At 32.2% G+C, this 19,665-nt stretch overlaps 2 protein-coding genes across 4 annotated transcripts; one reads left to right on the forward strand and one right to left on the reverse strand.

The window, feature by feature from the left end:
• Window positions 1-1,083: 1,083 nt before the first annotated feature.
• On the reverse strand, window positions 1,084-5,679 carry LOC149384176 (uncharacterized). Of its 3 annotated transcripts, none has more exons than XM_089629185.1 (5): window positions 5,475-5,679; window positions 4,451-4,556; window positions 3,735-4,060; window positions 2,319-2,722; window positions 1,084-1,438 (listed from the first exon to the last, which is right to left on the reverse strand). In XM_089629185.1, the coding sequence occupies exons 1-5, from the start codon at window positions 5,544-5,546 to the stop codon at window positions 1,327-1,329; spliced, it is 1,020 nt and encodes a 339-aa protein (XP_089485311.1). In that variant the 5' UTR covers window positions 5,547-5,679; the 3' UTR covers window positions 1,084-1,326. The 3 variants fall into 3 exon arrangements, with proteins under 3 accessions (XP_089485311.1, XP_089485310.1, XP_089485312.1); XM_089629184.1 differs by having other exon boundaries at window positions 3,735-4,132; window positions 5,475-5,678; XM_089629186.1 differs by having other exon boundaries at window positions 3,735-4,132; window positions 4,451-4,956; window positions 5,475-5,520.
• Window positions 5,680-9,222: 3,543 nt separating this feature from the next.
• MPB2C (movement protein binding protein 2C) lies at window positions 9,223-12,581 on the forward strand. The gene is made up of 5 exons (XM_089629581.1): window positions 9,223-9,601; window positions 9,847-9,930; window positions 10,750-11,100; window positions 11,584-11,802; window positions 12,216-12,581. Exons 1-5 carry the CDS (start codon window positions 9,398-9,400, stop codon window positions 12,387-12,389), a joined length of 1,032 nt encoding a protein of 343 aa, XP_089485707.1. The 5' UTR covers window positions 9,223-9,397; the 3' UTR covers window positions 12,390-12,581.
• Window positions 12,582-19,665: the final 7,084 nt, after the last annotated feature.

Consider the following 19,665-nt stretch of genomic DNA (forward strand, 5'->3'; position numbering starts at 1 on the left):
TGAAAATATTAGAAATTGTGGGCCCGATATAATACAAGGGATAATAACAAAATTATGATCATAAAAAATATTTTGGGCCAGAATCCATTAATTACATGTTACTCCAAAACTATGACAACCCATTTCTTAGATATAACACTATTTTTATTTTCCCTCTCTTTACTTATTTATAAATTCAAGATGTTGATTCGTTAAATTTCGCATTTTTAATTATATAAAAACTACGAGATTTATTGACATCAGTAAATTTATTGACAAATATGTCAATAAATCTTAAAAGAAAAATCCTAGATTCATTGAAGATCTACTGTCAATCTTCAACAAAATATTCATAATTTTTTTTTGAAGATTTATTGCATCTAAAAACTTATTGACAAGCATGTTAATAAATTATCAAAAAAATATTCCTAGATTCTTTGAAGATTTATCGACATCTAGGAACTATTGAAAAACATTTCAATAAATCTTCAAAGAAGAAAAAAAATGGAAACCAAAAAAGTAACACATCGAAATTATAATTTTTACTTCAATATTCAATGCAAATACTTAAACCCTAAACATTTATTTAATGTAAATCCCTAAACTCTAAACATTTACAAAAATGAAGCACAAAATCAACATAAAGTACAAATAAATGTATAGAACTAAAATGAACCCAACCTTTGCCTCTAACCAACAGAGAGTTGGATGATTAATGATGAAGGGTGTTTGGTACCCAAATTATCTCTCTTATGTCATGATCATAATTTTAGAATAAAAAACAATTATTAGATTTGATAAAAAAAAATCGAAAGGGTCATAATTTTAGAATTATCGTTTAACATTTTTTTCAAGTTTTCCATCTCTCTCTAGTCCATCTAGAGTAGATAAAAAATTCATCCCTCTACGAAACAGGTATATTAGTGACAAAATCGTCCAAAATTATAAATATGAGAAGTATTTGTACAAATTAGTCCACTATTATTTTTCAACTCTTATATTTTCAATTTCTGATGAAACTTTGTTAAGAAATAAATAAAATTTTCAAACAGGAATTTTAGAAAAGCTTCCCAAAGTCAAACAACAAGCCAATTGTCTTCTGGTTTAAAACAATGGCTGGAATACCAAGCATAAATTTTAATTATTATTATACAATGTATTGCTAATTTTAACAATAAAAAAAGAAAGGGCATTCGCACATAGTAATCCACATTTCCTGAAATTACACCCACACCACATCCACAAAACAAATGTGGGCGCAGAATGGAAACCAAAGAATCAATGATTGTAACTTGAATTTAAAAAAAAAAAAAAAGCAAAGTCTTGTGAAGGACTATACAAACACCTTCAGAAGAATTTACAGCAGAAAAATCGCGCGCACTTTCTTTCCTGTTTCCTCGGCTTTCGCTTCTCGGGTCTCACCATTTTTTCTGGGCTTCCATGCCATTCCGAAGCTATTCTGTGATCGTCTCAAAACATAAACCGATCTTTAACGAGGCTCCGCTTGTAAATAAAAGTTAATTTTTTTAATTTGTTTTTTTTATAGGCAATGTGAAACATGGTTCGCAAAATAGCCAAATTAAATCATCATAAGTGAACCAACAAAATTTCTATTTTATTTTATATTTACTAATCAAACTAAAACAAGCCATCGACATATTTGACATTAAGAGGTTAGTCTATTATAATGGAATCCTAGACTAGTTTGCTAAGAAAATCAATTTGTTATGTTTCTCTTTCTAAACATGTTTTTGTAAACAATAAAAGTGTATGAGGATTAAAATTGTATAAAAAAAATTAGAAATATTAAATAATAATAATGAAGAAATAAATGAAAATTTTGATCCATTTGAATTCTTTAACTTGTTCTCCAATTTAAACCTATATATACAAAGTTACAAAATAAAAACAGTATAAACTCAATGCATGGTTTAGAAATAATTAAAAAAAAAAAAAACAATGCCACACATGCCAAAGCTTTTAGTTCTAATACATCATGGTTTAATTTATAAACAAAAAATTAGGAAAATAGCCAATTTAAACGTTTGATATTGTTAAATAACCAACGTTTCGTAAATCTTAAGTAAATAGCCATAAATTATGACGTGGCTTTTAGTTAAGATTTACGTTTGCAAATACAGGAAAGTGACTATTTACCTAAGATTTATCAAACGTTGGCTATTTAGCAATATAAAACGTTTATGTTGGCCAATATAAAACGTTTATGTTGGCTATTTTCCTAATGAACCCATTTATAAACCTCTTAAAAAAAATAACTACATTTTTTTTTATTCCCCATTTGTACTAATATTGATGAAAAAGAGTTCGAGTTTTCTTACACGGGAAAAGCGAAAGAGCGAGAGCTAGTTGTGCTGCTGTTTGAGCGATGAGAGGCGCATCGGAAGCTCGGGCCCACCGGTCCGTGGCCCGAGAGGTGACCGGCCACGAAGAGGCTAGACTCTTCGCTGAAGCTTTGGTGGGCTTGATGACTCGACGACTCAGCAAGCCCACGTGATTTGGTCAGCCCATCTTCGACGAGCCTAAGAGCTTCCACCGGATCGGGATCCACTTGATGACTACCCGGGCCGAGCAAAAGCTCCTCCGCGCCGCTCGTTGCGGTGTCGCAAGAGTCGCTATTCCTTCTCTCTGACGCTTCCTCGAGAACGATGATGTCATCGCGGTTCTCGCTCGCATCGTCGTCCTTCTTCGGTGCCATAGAGATCGCCAAATCCGACGTCCGAACCTACACGGTCGAAGAGAGATATCGGAGCCATTTTATTTTTGAGAAATTGCTACATCTACTACCATTTCAATAATATTTTCCAATAATCCACTAAAAACTAATTTTGGCCAAAAATACTACTTGGTTTTGTGTGGAAAACCCAAAATATCATTCACTTTAATATTTCTTACATTTTGATCAAAAACCAAAACTCAATTAATATTTATCTTTATTAATTATTTTTTCATTTAATTGATTTTATTTCTCTTTCTCTCTCCTAACCGAGTTTATTCAAAATCTCACCTTCACCGATTTCTCAAAATATAGATAAATATTAATTGTAAGGAATATTAAAGTGAGGGGTACTTTGGTTTTTCCACACAAATCCAAGTAGTATTTTTGGCCAAAATTATGTTTTAGTGGATTATTGGAAAATGTTATTGAAATGGTGGTAGATATGACAATTTCTCTTTATTTTTTTCAAATGGCGAGCTAATAATAAGGAGAGGATTAAGATCTTCCTTTGTTTTTGTGTGTGTGTGTGTGTGTGTTTGTGGCCTCAAGGTATGAAAGATTGAATAAATGAAGTTGAAAATTATGGTGAGTGCACACCAACTTTGGTTTGACTATTAAGGGGCTTCTAATAGATGGCCTCATAATTATTCTAAAAGCTTGAACAAAGTAAAGAGGGGATATTTTATTTCTCTTTATACATCTAAAAAGAGTCTCGTAATTGTGAAGGTGGAACAAAAGTATGATTTAAGCCTCAACCCCTTCATTGATTTCCTTACTCATCTCTAATTGCAATTTAATAAATCAAAAGATATTTATATAGAGTAACACATTTTTTTTTTTGTTACTAAGATCTCCTCAAGCTTTAGGTGGGAAAAAGAACACGGTTTCAAATTGGCATTTTAAAAAAATAAGTATAAATAAAGAGAAAATAATATAAACTATAAATCTTAAAGTCAATTTTTCATCAATAATTTAACAAACAAATTTTACTATAATGTAAAAGTAACAAATGCCTTACCTCGTCAAGTTCTATTGCATTCGTTTCTCTGATTCTCTCGTTGTCGTCTTCGTCGGTAGTTCTCGTGCCCTTTAAAAAACGCTGTCCCGTGACCGCACTATCGGACTCGATAATGGAAGAGATGGTCTTATGATCCAACTCGCAATTCTCTACCAAACATTTCCCACGAGATTGTACGGTCGGTTTCTTTTCAAAGCATACGTCGTTAAGGAAAACAACAAGCTCGGGCAATTCGTATTCCTCCGAGCCATTGTTGCCTTTTTCTCTCTCGGAATCAGAGACACAACAGCCCTTCTCTGCCTTTGCTTCTTTCATAACCCCATTGTCTGCAATGAATTTGAAACACTTGTAATCGGGGCGGTACAAAATAGTTGGCTCGCTGCACATGAATCGACCATCTATTTTGTGCCCCAAAAATAAATGTCTCAAGTCAGTCACACTATTTACCAAAAACAACTTGTATCTAAAGCAATGGCAATGAACACATAGGCTTTAAGATTGTTATAAGAGTCCGAATCGCGAAAAAAAATATTTCCCCTTGTTGAACTTTCTGCGATAGTATCGACACTAATAATACTCGTCCTAATCTCATATAACTGCATAAATATATTTGTTACAGAATCAATTTCATTACGATAACAAAAGGCATAATTTTTCTTCTTGAAAGAGATACGCGATCGATCAAAATCTTCGTTACAGAATCATTTGAAACTCACCGGCTTTACTGGAATTCTGATTCGAAGAAGTGCTTGAAACAAAAGGAACACCTGATACAGAATTCCAGATATTCCGAAAGATATCGCTTCGATGGCCTGTCGAAATCTACACTCATGTAAAAGAAAGTTGGAATGGAGATTGATTAGATTCATGGAATCTAGTCATTCTTCTTGTAGAGCAACAATAATTTTCCAAACTCTAGACAAGGAAAGTAATAAATGACTCGGGGAAAAGGAAATTCTAGAAGATCTCAGAAAAAAAAGTAACACTCAAATAAAATTCATAAAACCAACTACTTGAGGGTTAGTCTATGAATTTTTTTTCCGTTCTTTCTCATAGCAAAAAAATAAATACAGGGAATTTTGTAATTTACCTAATGCGTTTCAACATACATATATAACTTTTGATTTTCCTCTTCTTTCTTGCTATTCACTATTCAAACAAAATGCTTATTCCTCAGAATTTCCTTTTAGAACATACCAGTGACAAAACGGCATATTCTTTTCTGGATAGACAAGCAAAACAATGATAAAGATAGCAGAGATAATGAAATTATGGAAGAGAAAAAAGGAAAGTATAAAAAGGAACGAAAATCGAAACCAACCAAGAGAGCAGAAAAACAAGGACCAACATCATCTATTCTCTTAATGTCTCCAGATTGTTCAGCCATTAATTAACAATAAATTTTGTGTTGAAAACCAATGTGTTTTTTTTTTTTTAATCAGATCAATTTTAAAGAGTGGTTCTGTCTCAACTCAACCATTCTTAAAGCTTAGCATAAAAGTCATGTCCATTTAAGTATTGAACAATTAACCACTGAAAATGGCTTATGAAGCTTCCACTTACAGACCATAAAAAAAATTAGCTCACAGGAACTGAAATCCATCAATTAAAAAACATATATATATATATATATATATATATATATATATATTTATAATTAAAAAAAATCTTAAATTGAAACCCGAAATAGTGAAAATCTGACGTAAAAATCATGAAAGAAAGGGAAACTTTGAGAATTACCTGAATATCAGCCCAGAGACGAATATGGGTTGTTATTCTTTTTGCATGGATATATACTATTTCATAACTCATAGATAGAGTTCCGATAAACAACAGCCATGGAAATAAAGAAGAAATAAACAGACAAAAGAATGATCGTGCACAAGTGTATCAATGATCATTGATCACCCAAGTGGTTTAGAGCTCACAAAAGAAGAAAGAAAGAAAAGAAAAAAAAAAAAGAAGGGAAATGCGTAGCAGTGTTTTGGAATTTACAAAGCAAGCGACCCCAAAAAAGCTTAATATTAAAAGGACAGGTCAAGCAAATAAACATCCATAAAAACAGAAACTGATGTTTATGGGAACTGAACTGTCGCTCTCTTTTTTTTCTGCCAACACGAGAAGTTATTCAGTAACCACATCATCGTCAATTCGTCATACTCATTTGGTACAGAGCCAACAAAAATTAACATCTACGTCGTACTTAATTGCTCGATTGGCCCTCTAAATCATAAAGTTTATGGCGTGTTGGTCCTTGTTTTATGTTTTCTTACCCAAACGTACATGAACTCACGGGGGACGGAGCTAGACATGTAAATTATGAATAAACTCATGTTTAACCTCAATCCAAAACGAGAATAGCTTCTTAGAGCAACTCTAATGCATGGAGGTGCCAAGTTTTTAGATATCACTAGATTTTTTTTTTTGGTCTATTAGAAAAATAGCAAATTTAAATGTTTGACATTGCTAAATGGCCAACGTTTGTTAAATTTACTTAAAATTTATAAAACGTTGGTTATTTAACAATGTCAAACGTTTAAATTAATTATTTTATTAATTTTTTTTTTTTCATCCAATCATTTCCTAGCAATTTACAACAAAAATTCACTCCAATGTGAATTGCAACTATAGTTGCTCAAAGTGGATCTCACTTTGGCATCGTTTGGCACAGCTTTGTTTTTTTAAAAAGTGCTTTTAGTTTCTGTTTTAAAAAAAAACTGTTTTTTTTTAAACTGACAGGTGTTTGGTAAATTGTTTATAAAACAGTTGTTGCTGGTAACAAAAGCTGATTTAGCGTTTGGTAAAATAAATATATTATGGTCAAAAGACTAAAATAGATATGGTATTAAAAATTAAATAATAATTATTTATATGCATATATATGAATTATAATTACAAACTAGAAAAATATGGACGGCAAAAATTTATTTTATTTTTAATATAAAGTTTTTTAATTATTGACAAAAATGTAAACTACAAGTATACATACTGCATTTATTCTGCTATATAACCTAGGTGTTATAAATCGTGAGATTATTATCATATTTACACAAGCATTCGTCATTTATCAAGTAAAACTATTCTTAGGTAAAAAAAAAAAAATCAAAATATTTCAGCTCAATGTTTGCAAATAACTAAAAAATATTAAATTACTAGAACAAATTAGAAATCAGGATTCATTAAAAATCCATAACATTTTCTTTTTCTTCTTTTAGTTGTATGTCTGCAAGTAACTAAAAATTATCTTATGTATCACATAATATATATTTCAATGGAAACCAAAACCGCCTAGAACCTCGTCGTCACAAAATAGTCATTTGTGGTGAGACTTATTTTTGTAAGTCGATAATCATAAAAGTCTATACTTATTTTTTAAATCATGACTTGTATTTAATATAAAAGCATTTTAAAAGAACCAAATTTTTAGGACAAAATGTAACAGGATATACACCGGTTAACCTCCTCTACTTAACTCACTCGGTGGTGTGGTGAGACTAACCCAAGTTAATTTTTTTCTTCCTCAACATTTCAAAAGCTCGCGACATTTTTTTCAGAGAGAGCGAGCGAGCGCGTAGAACGCCGGGGAAACGAGGGCTGTGAGCTGATTTTTTCTTCAAATCCGTTGTGCTCGAGGTAGATTTTTAAATCGTTGAGCTGATTTATAAGTGGGGGGTTTTTTATTTCTAGGTTTTCTGGTTTTGGGGTTTAAAATTTGGGGTTTTTGTTCTGTTCTTCCTCAAACCGATTGTTCTGTTCAAAATTGGGGGTTTTAGTTCAAATTTTGATTACGACGCCTGGATTTTGAGCTTCGGGATTATTTTGTTTAAGGTTTTGAGCTTTTTTTTTTTTTGTTTCGACATTGAGATCGGCTTCAAAGTATCAGAATAGGAGGTTGTCGTGGATTAGGGTTTGCCTCGAGACGACGCAGAAGAGGTAGACGAGGCGCTCGGCGGCGGCGCCAAGGTGGTCGACGACACCGAGCGGGCGAAGAAAAGCCTCGAGCGACGGAAGACGTGGGTCCACTTTAATATGAAACCATGTATATTCAGAATGATTTTGATAAAATAACAGAGAGTTTTTAGGATATAATTTCTGGATTTATAAAATAACAGAGGATATAATAGTAATTGTATTCAGGAACTAAAATCGCTTTTACAGATAGCTGAGATTCCTAGCTTTGCGATGCATAGTACAATTTGTAAAATCGTTTTTCAAGTTTTTACTAAAAACTGTTTTACCAAACAGGTGTATTGCAGTTTGGTTTTTACTAAAAGCAAAAACAAGCTTAAAAAAGCTGTGCCAAACACGCCCTTTATCACTTTTTAAGCTTGGTTATAGAATGATGTTGATGTCTTCATAGCCAAGGCTTGCGAGCTAAAGGAAGAAGACAACAAGCTACTCGCTACTAGATAGCCCTCCGAGCTCGAGTTACAACGAGCCTTTTACCAAGGCAAGAGCTTTGTCGGCATCGCTAACGAATTTCAATCACAAGCTTCCCATGTACAATCCGCCGCTGGCTCCATGGCAGCGGAGCATAAGTGAATCTCGTCGGAAGCTTCTTTACGAGCTTGATCTGGAGGCGGTTTCGGTAAGTGAAACAATTATTAATTTTTTTTTAAAAAAACAATAATAAATAAAGAATATTCATAAACAAAAGAAAAATTATTAAAATATATATTTTGCAATAATTATGAGGGGAAAATAATAATTTTACTTTTTTTTAGTCGTCATTCTGAACACTGTGCTCAATAAAATAACTTTTTGACGAAAAATTTACTAAAAGACAAGATTCAAAGAGAAAAAAGATAAATAAATATATTAAAAAAATTAAGGGGACAAGTATTATATAGAAGAATTTGTTGCAACTATTCAATCCGCTAGTTTCTTTTAAAATTTTTGCCAAAATTTTATTTTATTAAGAAAATAGCCCATTAGACCGAAATAATAAATTAAATGAACTAAAACAGTTTTTCAGGGTCTAATGGCTATCTAGTAATATGAAACTTTAGAAATTTTGAAATAGTCAACGTTTCGTTAATTTTTTATAAATAGACACATAAATCTATTCACGCTATCAAATTAACAAAAATGCAGAGTAAATTTTTAGTAAATATGGCTACTTATGAAACATTTACAATTTTTTTTTTTGCTATTTACGAAAAATTTACAAACGATTGGCTAAAACACAAATGCTTATGGTTATGTGGTTTATTTCGCTAAATTTTTGTTTATTTAATTTACTTCGGTCTGTTGACCTATTTTTAAATAAAACAAAATTTTAACTATTTTTTAAAAGGAGAGTGAGCTATTGAGTTATTGACTTAATTTATCTTCTTCATTATATAAAGCGTCTTAGTTTAGTTAAGGGATAAATATGTCATTAATTATATTTAAAAAGAAGTAAAAATTCCATTACTTTAATTAGATAAAGTAAAAGGGGTGTTTGTATAATATTTATAAAAATGTAATTTCAAAAACGAATACAGACAGTCGAGTGAGTCCTCGACAAGTATTAGTTGTTTCTGCACTTTTTTTCATCCAGCGCTGCTGTGTTTCAACTTTCAAAAATCTCTCTTCCTTCCCAAACTCACACCGTTTCATTTCCATTTTCGGATTTTTTTAAAGGAGAAAGAAACTAAGAATAAATACTGTACAAAAAAAAAATGTACGAGTCTCAGCAATTCGTAGACTTGCCAGACAAAGCGAGCGGTTTCGAAGACCCAAACTCGTGGCTTTCGGAAGATCGGAGCTTGTCGCCGAATTTTCGCCGGAATCAGCCCGCGATTGCGGGTTCAACCTCCGGGAACCTCGATCGCGACCTCTTTAAGGACATCGTCGAGATTTTTCCTCTCGTTCAGTCTCTCATTGTAACCTCTCTTTCCCTTTTCACCGGATTTCTTATTTTCTCGCTTTCTCTCGGGGAATTTTTGTCTGGCGTGCGAGGAATTTGGCTTTAGATTGTGTCAATTTCGTTAGAATTGGGTGTTTTTTTTTTCTTCTTTTGCTTTCGTTTTGATTGATAGGGATTTGAAAGAAAAAAAAATCTGTGTTGTTTGACTTGAAGAGAGTTTGGAAAGTGGAATAGAGGCAAATTGACAGCAATGTCTTGTAGGAACGGAAACCAGCGAGTTCGTTTACGCGCCGCGGGTCAGTGATTTACACCAAAACGCCTTCTAGAGAATCATTATCAAGAAAGGTCAGTCTTTACTCTCAAGCGTCTTTGGTTTTCTTTTCTCTTCTTTTTTGATGATGAAAAACTCATTATATTCTTGTCAATCATCAAATATCATTTGAAAATCTTGATAATTGAATGCCATTAACTTCTCTATGTTACTTAACTTATTGCGAGCGTCAAAATTGCCAGTTATGAGCTTTAACTTTGGCTTTTTCTAATTCAGGGATAGATCCGAAATTGAGTAGAGCATTTCATAGGCTTAAGTTAGAAAATCCTATTCGAGGTATAGACACCTTAGACGCTGGTAAAATAGTTGAGGAAAGTTTTTTATTTTTATTTTTATCTCTTGTGCATAGAATAGATAGAAGTATTAAGCTGAATAGACTAGACTGCACTAAAGTTGATTAATTTGTTTTAACCAATACTTGAATCGTTGACGTTTTATGATCCCGTTCTTTCTTTTCGTTCTCTTAGTTGGATTGCACATTAAATGAAATATTTTCTGATCTGATGTTCTTTATAGAAACAAGTCATTGCCTTAAATCAGTCTGTTGCTTAAACCTCTTGTACAATGTTACTGCTTTGGTCCCAATTACAGGATTTTAGACTGGATTGTGTTGGTAATTTACTTTCATAATTTTTAATTTAGTATTTAGTTCACTTTTACATTCGTTTTTTTCTCGAAATTTTCGGAGACCGTTGTGTTACCTTTAATTTCAAGTTAATATAGGTTCTGTTTTCTCCAACTCACGTTTTTGTGAATAAGTTTGCTTCTTTTTTTTTTTCCTCTGCACGAATTTATGCATGAATGTTCTTATTTTATCTCTTTGCTTGTCGAAGACAAGTGACTTAAAAGGAAGGAACGCGGGTCAGTCTATTGCGGGAAAGAAGAAACGGGATCGAGGTGAAAAGGACGGAAAGCATGGCAGCAATGGCTCCGATGCCGAGAGCTTTTCGATTTTTTCTTCGACTCGTTCGACAACGGGCGACAAAGAAGAGTTGGATCTATTGAAGACGCAAGTGGAGGATTTGCAGAAGAAGTTATTGGAGAAAGAAGAGTCTCTAAACTCAGCAGAGGCTTTGAAGAATGAAATGACTTCTATTCATTCCGAACTTGGTGCGCTTAAGGTTCAAACTTCTGAAAAGGACTCCTTGATCAAGTCTACACAGAGGCTGCTTTCTGATGCTAAGGTGGATTACATTTTTTAATTTTATTTTTAATAGTGGTGGTGGTAGAAACTTTAGAATAAAAATAAAAATTACTAATTGACATACACTTGTACCATTAATAAATTGCAACTTTTGGTATGTTTTTGAATTAAATTCTCAAAATGATATGTTTGGAAGACTTTTGTCTTACCGATGGGGGACATACAGCGATATTTGGTCGTAGTTTAATTGTGGCATTTAACTTAATTTTAGTCAACATTAGAATAAGTGTATAAAATAATAACTCAGAATTTTGGAACTGTGGGCAAGTTTTTGAATTGTTTAAACTCTGTCCAATTATTTTGGTTACAATGTCATTATACGTGAATTTATTGTCTTTGAAATTTTTGGACAAAGTTGCTGCAATTTGAGAACCATCATGATATATATGTTTGTGTTTCCTCAAGTGTGAGTTTATCGATTATGCATATAATGGAATACAATGGCTCTGCTTTCGTGGTACAGATTAAGCTGGCTGATAAGCAAGCCGCGTTAGAGAAGGTGCAATGGGAAGCGATGACATCGAGCAGCAAATTGGAGAAGCTTCAGGAAGAGCTGAATTCTGTCCAAGTCGAGGTTTCAACTCTTATGTTCTTGTGTGACAGGTTGCTAAAAACCGACTCTGATCATCGTGCTGAAGATTGTGACGTCATTCCCTGTAACCCGGATGATCTTCCTTTTATCGTAAGCCCCTATGTGTATTGCATGTTCTTTTTTAAGTTTCTCTCTTCTTTACATTCATATTTCACCTCTTGTTTAGACACTCAGAGACTCTGTTTGGTTGGGTGGAAAAGATAAGGTAAAAATAGATTATTGAGATTTAGGGATGAGAAATTAAAATATGATTACGTCGGATGAAAAAAAAAACATAGGCGCGAGTCCACCAAAAATTGAAGAATAAATTATTCCTCGCACAGATAATTTACTTTATTTTATTTTATTTTTATTTTATCGTTGTTATCTATCGATCAAAGTTTTTGATAAATTTGAGATATGTTTTTGGTACATTTTTTTTCCCTTTCCACGAAGCACATTGTCTGTGTATTGGTTGATAAAGGATGGAAAAAAAGAACATTAATGTGCATTGAATATCACAGGATGATTTGGATGACACTGAGATGCAGAGAATGGAAATGGCAAGAGAGGCTTACGTGGCAGCCGTGGCTCTTGCGAAGCAAAAGAGAGACGAAAACTCTGCTGCTGCGGCTGCGAGGGCTAGGCTTCATCTTCAGTCGTTTGTTTTCAGACAAAACTCGGCGGCAACTTCGTGAAAATCCCGTGGTTTAATATGGCGATATTACCTTTCATTTTATTACGAATCAATTTGCCACTTGCTAAGTGTATCCAAGTGATTGATTGCTTTTGCTGTGACTCAAACTCGTCTTCTCATTTGGGGGATGGGATGGGGTGTGCTTTACCAAACCTTACGTTTAGTTTTCTTTGTTTTTTTTTTTAAATAGTGTTTATTGTTTAAGCTCTTGTGACTCTAATAGTACATAATGCAAAGGGCGCCTGCTTAACGAAATTGGAGGCTTTAAAAATTGGAGGCCTAAAGCGAAGATACAAAATCACACCTTTTTTAACACCCGCAAAATAAATTTCACATATGGTAATCATAAGTGTAATACCATTAAATAATACAAATGTTCAACAAATATATGTTTGTCAACAACTATCTCCACCACCATGAATTTCATTTTCAAACTTTTCACTCCAATATTCTTTATTTCTTCATTCACATCACACAAAACATGAGAAACATGCGAAGAAAAAAAACACACACACACACACACACAAAACTTCAAAACTTTACTTTTTTTTTGGGTTTTCCGATGCAAAAGTATTGATCAAATCATTATATTCAAGTTTTTCTAGCAAATCTTTTTCAATAGACAACATAGCCAACCCAGATAACTGTTCCTGTGACATCGTTGACCTAAAGTAAGTTTTTATTAATTTCAACTTTGAAAAACTTCTCTCTGCAGATGCAACAGTCACGGGAATGGTTAATAATATTCTGTAAGCAATACACATATTTGGAAAAGAATCCACCTTTTTTTTTTATGTAATCAAGTATTTAAATTGGACCATTAGTTTGTTCTCGAAAAACAACTCTTAATATTTTTAATTCCGAAAACAAGTCTAAACCATCAATATCCAAAGATTCCTCATGTTTTAAAATATTTTCAAGATTCAAGCAACATGTTTTCAAAATATTCCCGTCCAATAATTTTAGCTTATCAAAAGTAAAAGGAAATCCATAATTTTTATCACTCTTGAAACTTCTCAAATCTAATTTGAATTGAGGAAACAACTTGATCAACCATATATAAAAATAATCAATTCGTAATGATTTTTCAAGAGATTTAGTATAATAGAAAATTATTTTGCCTCTTTTAACTTTTTGACAATTGTAGTTTTGATTTCATGTGCCAACATTTGAATGAACTCATTTTGAACTCCATGTCCCAAGTAATGATTACGGATCTCATCGTTTTTAATACGCCTCACATGCTCTTGCATTACTGGATCGAATTCCGCTACCATCTCAACTAGACTAAGAAAGTTTCCATTATTTTCTTGATAAATCTTTTCGTTTGTTCCCCGAAATGCCGAGTTATTCTTAGCCAAGTTTTTAACAATAGTAATGATTCTTATCAAAACACTTCTCCAATGTTCTTTCTCTTTGTTAATTATGTTTTGAGCACTCGATCAATTGTTTTATTTTTGACCAACCTCAACTCCAAATAAAACCAATCTTTCATATTAATCATTAGTTCATCATATGTTTTATGGCTTTTAAGTTTGGCACCCAGATTTCTCCGATCATTTGTTCCATCATTTCCTAATAGGTTTACACTAGACTTCGTACAAAACAATTTACAATAAAAACAATACACTTTGTTCGATTCCTTTGAATAGACTAACCATCTTCTATCATATCTTTCCCCGTTTAGTAATTTTCTCGTGTACAAAAAAAGTTGAAAAATGCCCTACAATTATCATCTTTTGGAAATGTTATATCATTATTTCTAATGGGGCCCTTTTCCACCAATAAATCTCTCAACTTATGATCTATAATTTCCATTTAGACGTGTCAAAAATATTGATAGAATTTTTACTAAAATCACATTTATCACCCTTGGTGTCCATATCAAATTCCTCTTCTTCTAGGATTTTTTTCACATTATTCATCAACCATTACAATATCACATGTTTCATCAATATTAATCTCTTTCTCTAGCCCTTCTTCTACCATCACTTTGTCACTCTTTGAATTAGGTAAATTTTCTTCTCTTATTGTTGCTTCACTTGAAGTTTCATGTCTTTTTGTAAGAAATTTTTCAAGTGTTCCTTTTTGAGATTGAATCAAATTTTCTTCTTTTCTTTAATTTTATCATACCGCAATTGATATTTTTTACTAGACATACTTAAATCAAACCAAGAAAACACTACAATTCCAAGAAATAAAAATTCACACTTTGACAAAAAAAAAAAAAAACTAATTTAAATCTAACAATCAAGCAATACACGTTATAAAAAAAGTTTGGATAGATAAAACCTTGAATTCGATCTTTTTTCCTTTTTCACGTGGGTAATGAAATAATATTGTCAATGTCCATCATCACCAACTTCTTGTATGAGCGTGGCGTTGAAAAGTTGGTTCATGAAGATTTTTTTTATTTAAAAAAGGGTTCAGGAAGATGAATTATCGCTATTTTATTTTTATTCACTCCCTTCGTGAAATGTGATTGCATTGAATACAAGTGTGGCCTTTTCTATAAGTAGCTGATATCAAGCATATGAGTTGTTTTAAAAAAAAATATTGTTTATGGGCCTTGTGTGGCAAGTGAACTTGGTTGTTCAAACCGATATAGATGAATAATATTCACAGTACACGTTTAGTAATTTCATATTAGTTTTTAGTTGTCCCCTTAAAATTGTTAATATTTAACAAACAGTTGTTGATGAGACAATATAAATATTTAATGTTTTGTGTTTTCAGACTCTTATTTTCTCAATTTTTTTTCAACAGTAGAAACAAATAATGTAAGCTCTCAATTGCCGAAGCCCTGAAAGAAACATTAATAGCTCTGGTAGTTACATTGCAACTAAAAATTAAGAGTTTGATATTGATGCTGCAAAAAAAGGAGAACGAGTACATAAGTATGAAAACATGAAAATATTATGTATTTATACTGCTAGCTATTTTTAAATGTTTGTTACATCTGAGCTATCAGCGTATATTTATGCTTAAACTTAGCAGTGTTGATAGTAACAGTGCAACTAAAAGATAACATAATGTATTTATGCCGCCCAACAAAAGAATAAAAAATAGTCAAAACTACGACAACACATTGCATCATAATATGAAAAAAATTAGACATGACCTGAATTATATTTGACCTGAAAAAATTAGACATGACCTGAATTATATTTTTTAATTTTTGAATAATTGAATTATAATTTTAATTGAAGGTTTAATTGAGCTATTTCAAGCTTTTGTATAGATATTTTAATATCATTAAAAGTTGCTTTTGATACGGTATCAGAAATAGGTCTTCAATGGGTGTCAAAATAATAATATTGTCGATATATTCAAATCGGTACCAAAAATATTAAAAATAGAGGGGTAAATTATATGCATTTTTTAGACTTTATTTAAAGATCAAATAACATTTATTTAATTGATAGAAAATGTGATTATTAATCTAATTGGACTTGTGCCCTAATTTCTTTATAATGATTAATTTCCTATATTTTATCTCTCATTATTACAGTTATGGGAGTTTATAGCCAAGAATAAAGAAGAAATGAAAATAAGAGACTCTCCTTTCTTCCTTTTTAAAAATATAAGAGTCTCTCTGATCTTAATTACTTAATTAATTTGACTTTATTACTGATTCAAATGAGATATATATCTGGGTGGAGAAAAATTCAAATATTCATACACCACAGTTACTGAGTTGCCTTCTTTTTTGGACGATGCAAAAGGAAAGCTTAGGCAACAGTTGGCATTCTTAGAATAAACTCTCTTTACGTCGTTGCTCAAAACCTGCCATTTTTAAATGGCTCAACATTTATTACGTTCATAATGCTGATCAACGAGACTATAGATATTGCACAAATTTGAAAACTTTTCACACGCACACATACAAAAAAAAAATAAAAAAAAATAATGAGTATCGACAGTGAGGCCAAAAGGACCTTGACTAAGAAGACTAGAAAGAACAAGGCAATGCGTGATGATTTGAACAATAAGAATGTTTTTAGAAATGACAAAGACAATGATGATGGGCTTTCAAATTGGTCTCATGTTTTTCACGACGAAGAAGACTTCATTGTCTTTAACTTCGGAGAAGATGGCGATTTTAATGTCGCGAAGAAGGACGTCGATAATAATGAGAAGAGTAGTTCAGAAGAAATGTCGAGAGAAACCAGACCTGTTAATCGTAAGGTAAACGACTCAGTTTTTATTTTTTATTTTTATTTTTTTATAGAAGAGTTCACATTATTATTTTATGTTGTGTCTTCTTTGGAAAGTACAGCTTGATTATGAACAAAATACCGAATCACCATATTGTGGTGACGATGATGACAGCTGGATCGTCTCAGGTAAAAAGGTAGAAATACTTGTTTTTCCTTGGTCCATTTTCTCATTTCTTAACAAGAATATATAAAAAAAGCGTATATATGCATATATATATATATATATATGTATATGCCGTGTCCATTTAATTTCTTCAATAATATTTAGAGATATTAATTCACGTTAAAAAAAATTCAGTTGATATATCTACGCTAAATTCTATGGCGTGTTTATTAACTTGAACGCATTTGAGTTTTGTGATGAAGGAGAGCGATGACGTGGACGAAGAGTTTGATTCGGTCGACGATGATTTTGAAGATCGGAAGAAAAAGGCATTGCGTGAATCAACCGAATCCACACATTCTTCGGCTGAAAGCACCACTTCTTTTGCCTTCCCTTCGTAAGTATATATATTCTATTATAGTATTATTTTGTGACTTTTTTATTTTTATTTTTTTTATTATAATGAGGTTTTATTTTATTTTATATATTATTCTTTGGACTTTATTTTATCATGAGTTTTATAGCATATATATATAATTTTAAAAAAGATCAAGGAAAATAGTAACGTGAAGCTTAAAAATTAGCAAGATAGTAATAGTATGGCATTCACTACAACAAAAATAAAAAATAGCCGCAAGATTTTTTTGTTAATACACTCTAAAGTAACCAACGAAAAAAATAGTTTTATTAGACCTCCTTGAGACAACTATCGCTATGAATCTATGATACAATAACTAAAATTAATCACAAACAGCCACCAATATTAAACAAATAGATACAATATATGTGGCAAATAGAGTATGATTGCATATCTGGAACCTTGCTACATTTTTATCTTTCTGATTTTGAATTAATTGGTTTGCAAATTTGAATAATGAGTTTTGGTAAAATCAATGTAGGCTGGGTTGGGATGGGATTGGCAGCCCTGAAAGGATGCCTAGATCGGAAGGCTTGCGATTTAGAAAATGCAAATTTACTCTTTTTGTAGGTTTTCCGTGTTGTCGATCTTGAAAACTTCTCTAATTTTATTTTTGACTGAAATTGCTGACAAATGCTATACATTCCTTCAGTGATAAGTTTAGATGGGTAGTTATGCACCCACAACATTTTTCTCAGAAAATAAAAATTATGTGATTTCTAAAGTAAAATCACTTGTATTGTTCCTTGTGCTTAATCTAAAAACATTCATCGTGGGAGACGATACTCGATTATGCACATATTCCTCGTTTGATACATACTTTTAGCGTAGAATATTTGCTCATTCAAAACTGTATTTTACCAATTTTTGCGACACTCAACCACATTAATCAATAGTCATGCACAATTTTGACGTTCGACCATAATAATCACTCGCTGGCTAATTAAGACTCGATGAATCGAGATAATGAGAGGTATGGTAAGTCCGTAAGGAAAAGTCGTAACTTGTCAAACATAACACAAAATAATGGAAGAGGTACTAGGTCTAAAAGACTAGTAAAATAGATCAAAACATGTTTGCATGTACAGTACTTACCATTTGAAGTTACTCACCTTATAAATCAAATATATAACTGACCGATGCATATAACCCGACAATTATCACACGATATAAGAAAATTAAACTCACATGCTCAATGTTTACCTCAAAGGAATCGCCTGACGTCATGATGAAAATAATTAGCCTTTGGTAACCGCAAAAATCGTGGGTCCTCGAACACAAAAATCCACAATTTTTAAGACTTTTAGTTGTGGGGAATATCGCAGCTAATTATGTGCCAAAACTCTCGTACGTTCTTCCACATCACACATCACCCACGAGAACATATTTACATTTTGTATCTCTCACTATATTTGTATGTATTTAATTTTAGAGACAATCTCGACAGGGAATGAAGTTATAGACTTGTCCAAGAAACTACTAAAGGGTGGAGCGATGAATCGAAGAATAAGCATTGGGCCAAAAGAAAGTATCATCCCGAGTAGGAGATACACCATCCCCATTCAAGGCTCAAGTTTTAGAACACGCGCTTCGTTAAAGATTCAAGATGTCAAACATCCTCGCTTCTCACGAAAATACATACCCATGAGTTCATGGAAGCCGATCCGTTCTGGTCGGCTCCGCTAAGGAGTGGTATGAATTCTTAGACCAAAATCCATTAGTTCATGGAAGCAGCTCAATCTGAGTTTAAGGAGCGGTTCATGGGATCGAGTACCAAACAAATATTTTTAGCCATCTGATTGGCCTATGATGAGTCATTGAATGACTACATCAAAATGTACTCCGAGAAGACCACCCTAATGGTTTACTTGAATGAGGATTTCAATATCCAGTACCACCTCAAATAATCAAAATTTTGGTGGTCACGGTAGAAACCGGGACTTGGGACTATTATGAGTCCCTTAAAAGGTCTCAAAAAACATAATTCAAAGGAATCTTAGGCATGCAGATTTGTATTTTGAGTGAATTTTGATTGAGAACAAATTTCTTCAAAGTCAATATGATTGGGTTTTAAATATATTTTTTTTCAATAGTGATTGGATGTCAGATTTAACTTATTTAAATTCGCTCTTTAAATCTTAAGAATACGATCAATTTTCGAACAAATCATAGACTTACGTATGCCTCTATTTCTTGGATATCATAGTCACATATATTGATTGCATTTTAAATAATTTAAAAGTTGTTTCTCTTGTTTATTATATAATATTTACAAAAAATGAATTTATTAATTAAAAAACTATTAATACAATTGAGGCATAATTAATGAATAGTTAGAACATATAGGTTGGCTTTGAGAACATATAGTTAGAACATACAAGTGGTGATAAGTAGGCCTCTTGCCCCTCTTGCAGTACAGCTAATTCTGAAGCTATATTATTAGGTGCCATATACTATGCTTATAAGTTACATTTTTAATAAAAATTAGCATATAACAATAGGGCTTAGTTCTAAGTTAATTGTAAGTTTGTAATTG

Source organism: Urtica dioica, chromosome 10 (genome assembly GCF_054948205.1).
Source record: "Urtica dioica subsp. dioica isolate 48M chromosome 10, U.dioica_male_clone48M_v1_H2, whole genome shotgun sequence".
NCBI classification, from domain to species: Eukaryota; Viridiplantae; Streptophyta; class Magnoliopsida; order Rosales; family Urticaceae; genus Urtica; species Urtica dioica.

Excerpts from the sequence above, each read along its gene's own strand:
- MPB2C (XM_089629581.1), top strand. The coding sequence starts at position 9,398 with ATGTACGAGTCTCAGCAATTCGTAGACTTGCCAGACAAAGCGAGCGGT. Across the intron at positions 9,602-9,846 it reads CTCTCGTTCAGTCTCTCATT|GAACGGAAACCAGCGAGTTC; the intron begins GTAACCTCTCTT and ends AATGTCTTGTAG. Across the intron at positions 11,101-11,583 it reads GGCTGCTTTCTGATGCTAAG|ATTAAGCTGGCTGATAAGCA; the intron begins GTGGATTACATT and ends TTCGTGGTACAG.
- LOC149384176 (XM_089629184.1), bottom strand. The coding sequence starts at position 5,546 with ATGAGTTATGAAATAGTATATATCCATGCAAAAAGAATAACAACCCAT. Across the intron at positions 2,723-3,734 it reads ATGCAATAGAACTTGACGAG|GTTCGGACGTCGGATTTGGC; the intron begins GTAAGGCATTTG and ends TCGACCGTGTAG. Across the intron at positions 1,439-2,318 it reads CGCTCTTTCGCTTTTCCCGT|AATAGCTTCGGAATGGCATG; the intron begins GTAAGAAAACTC and ends AGACGATCACAG.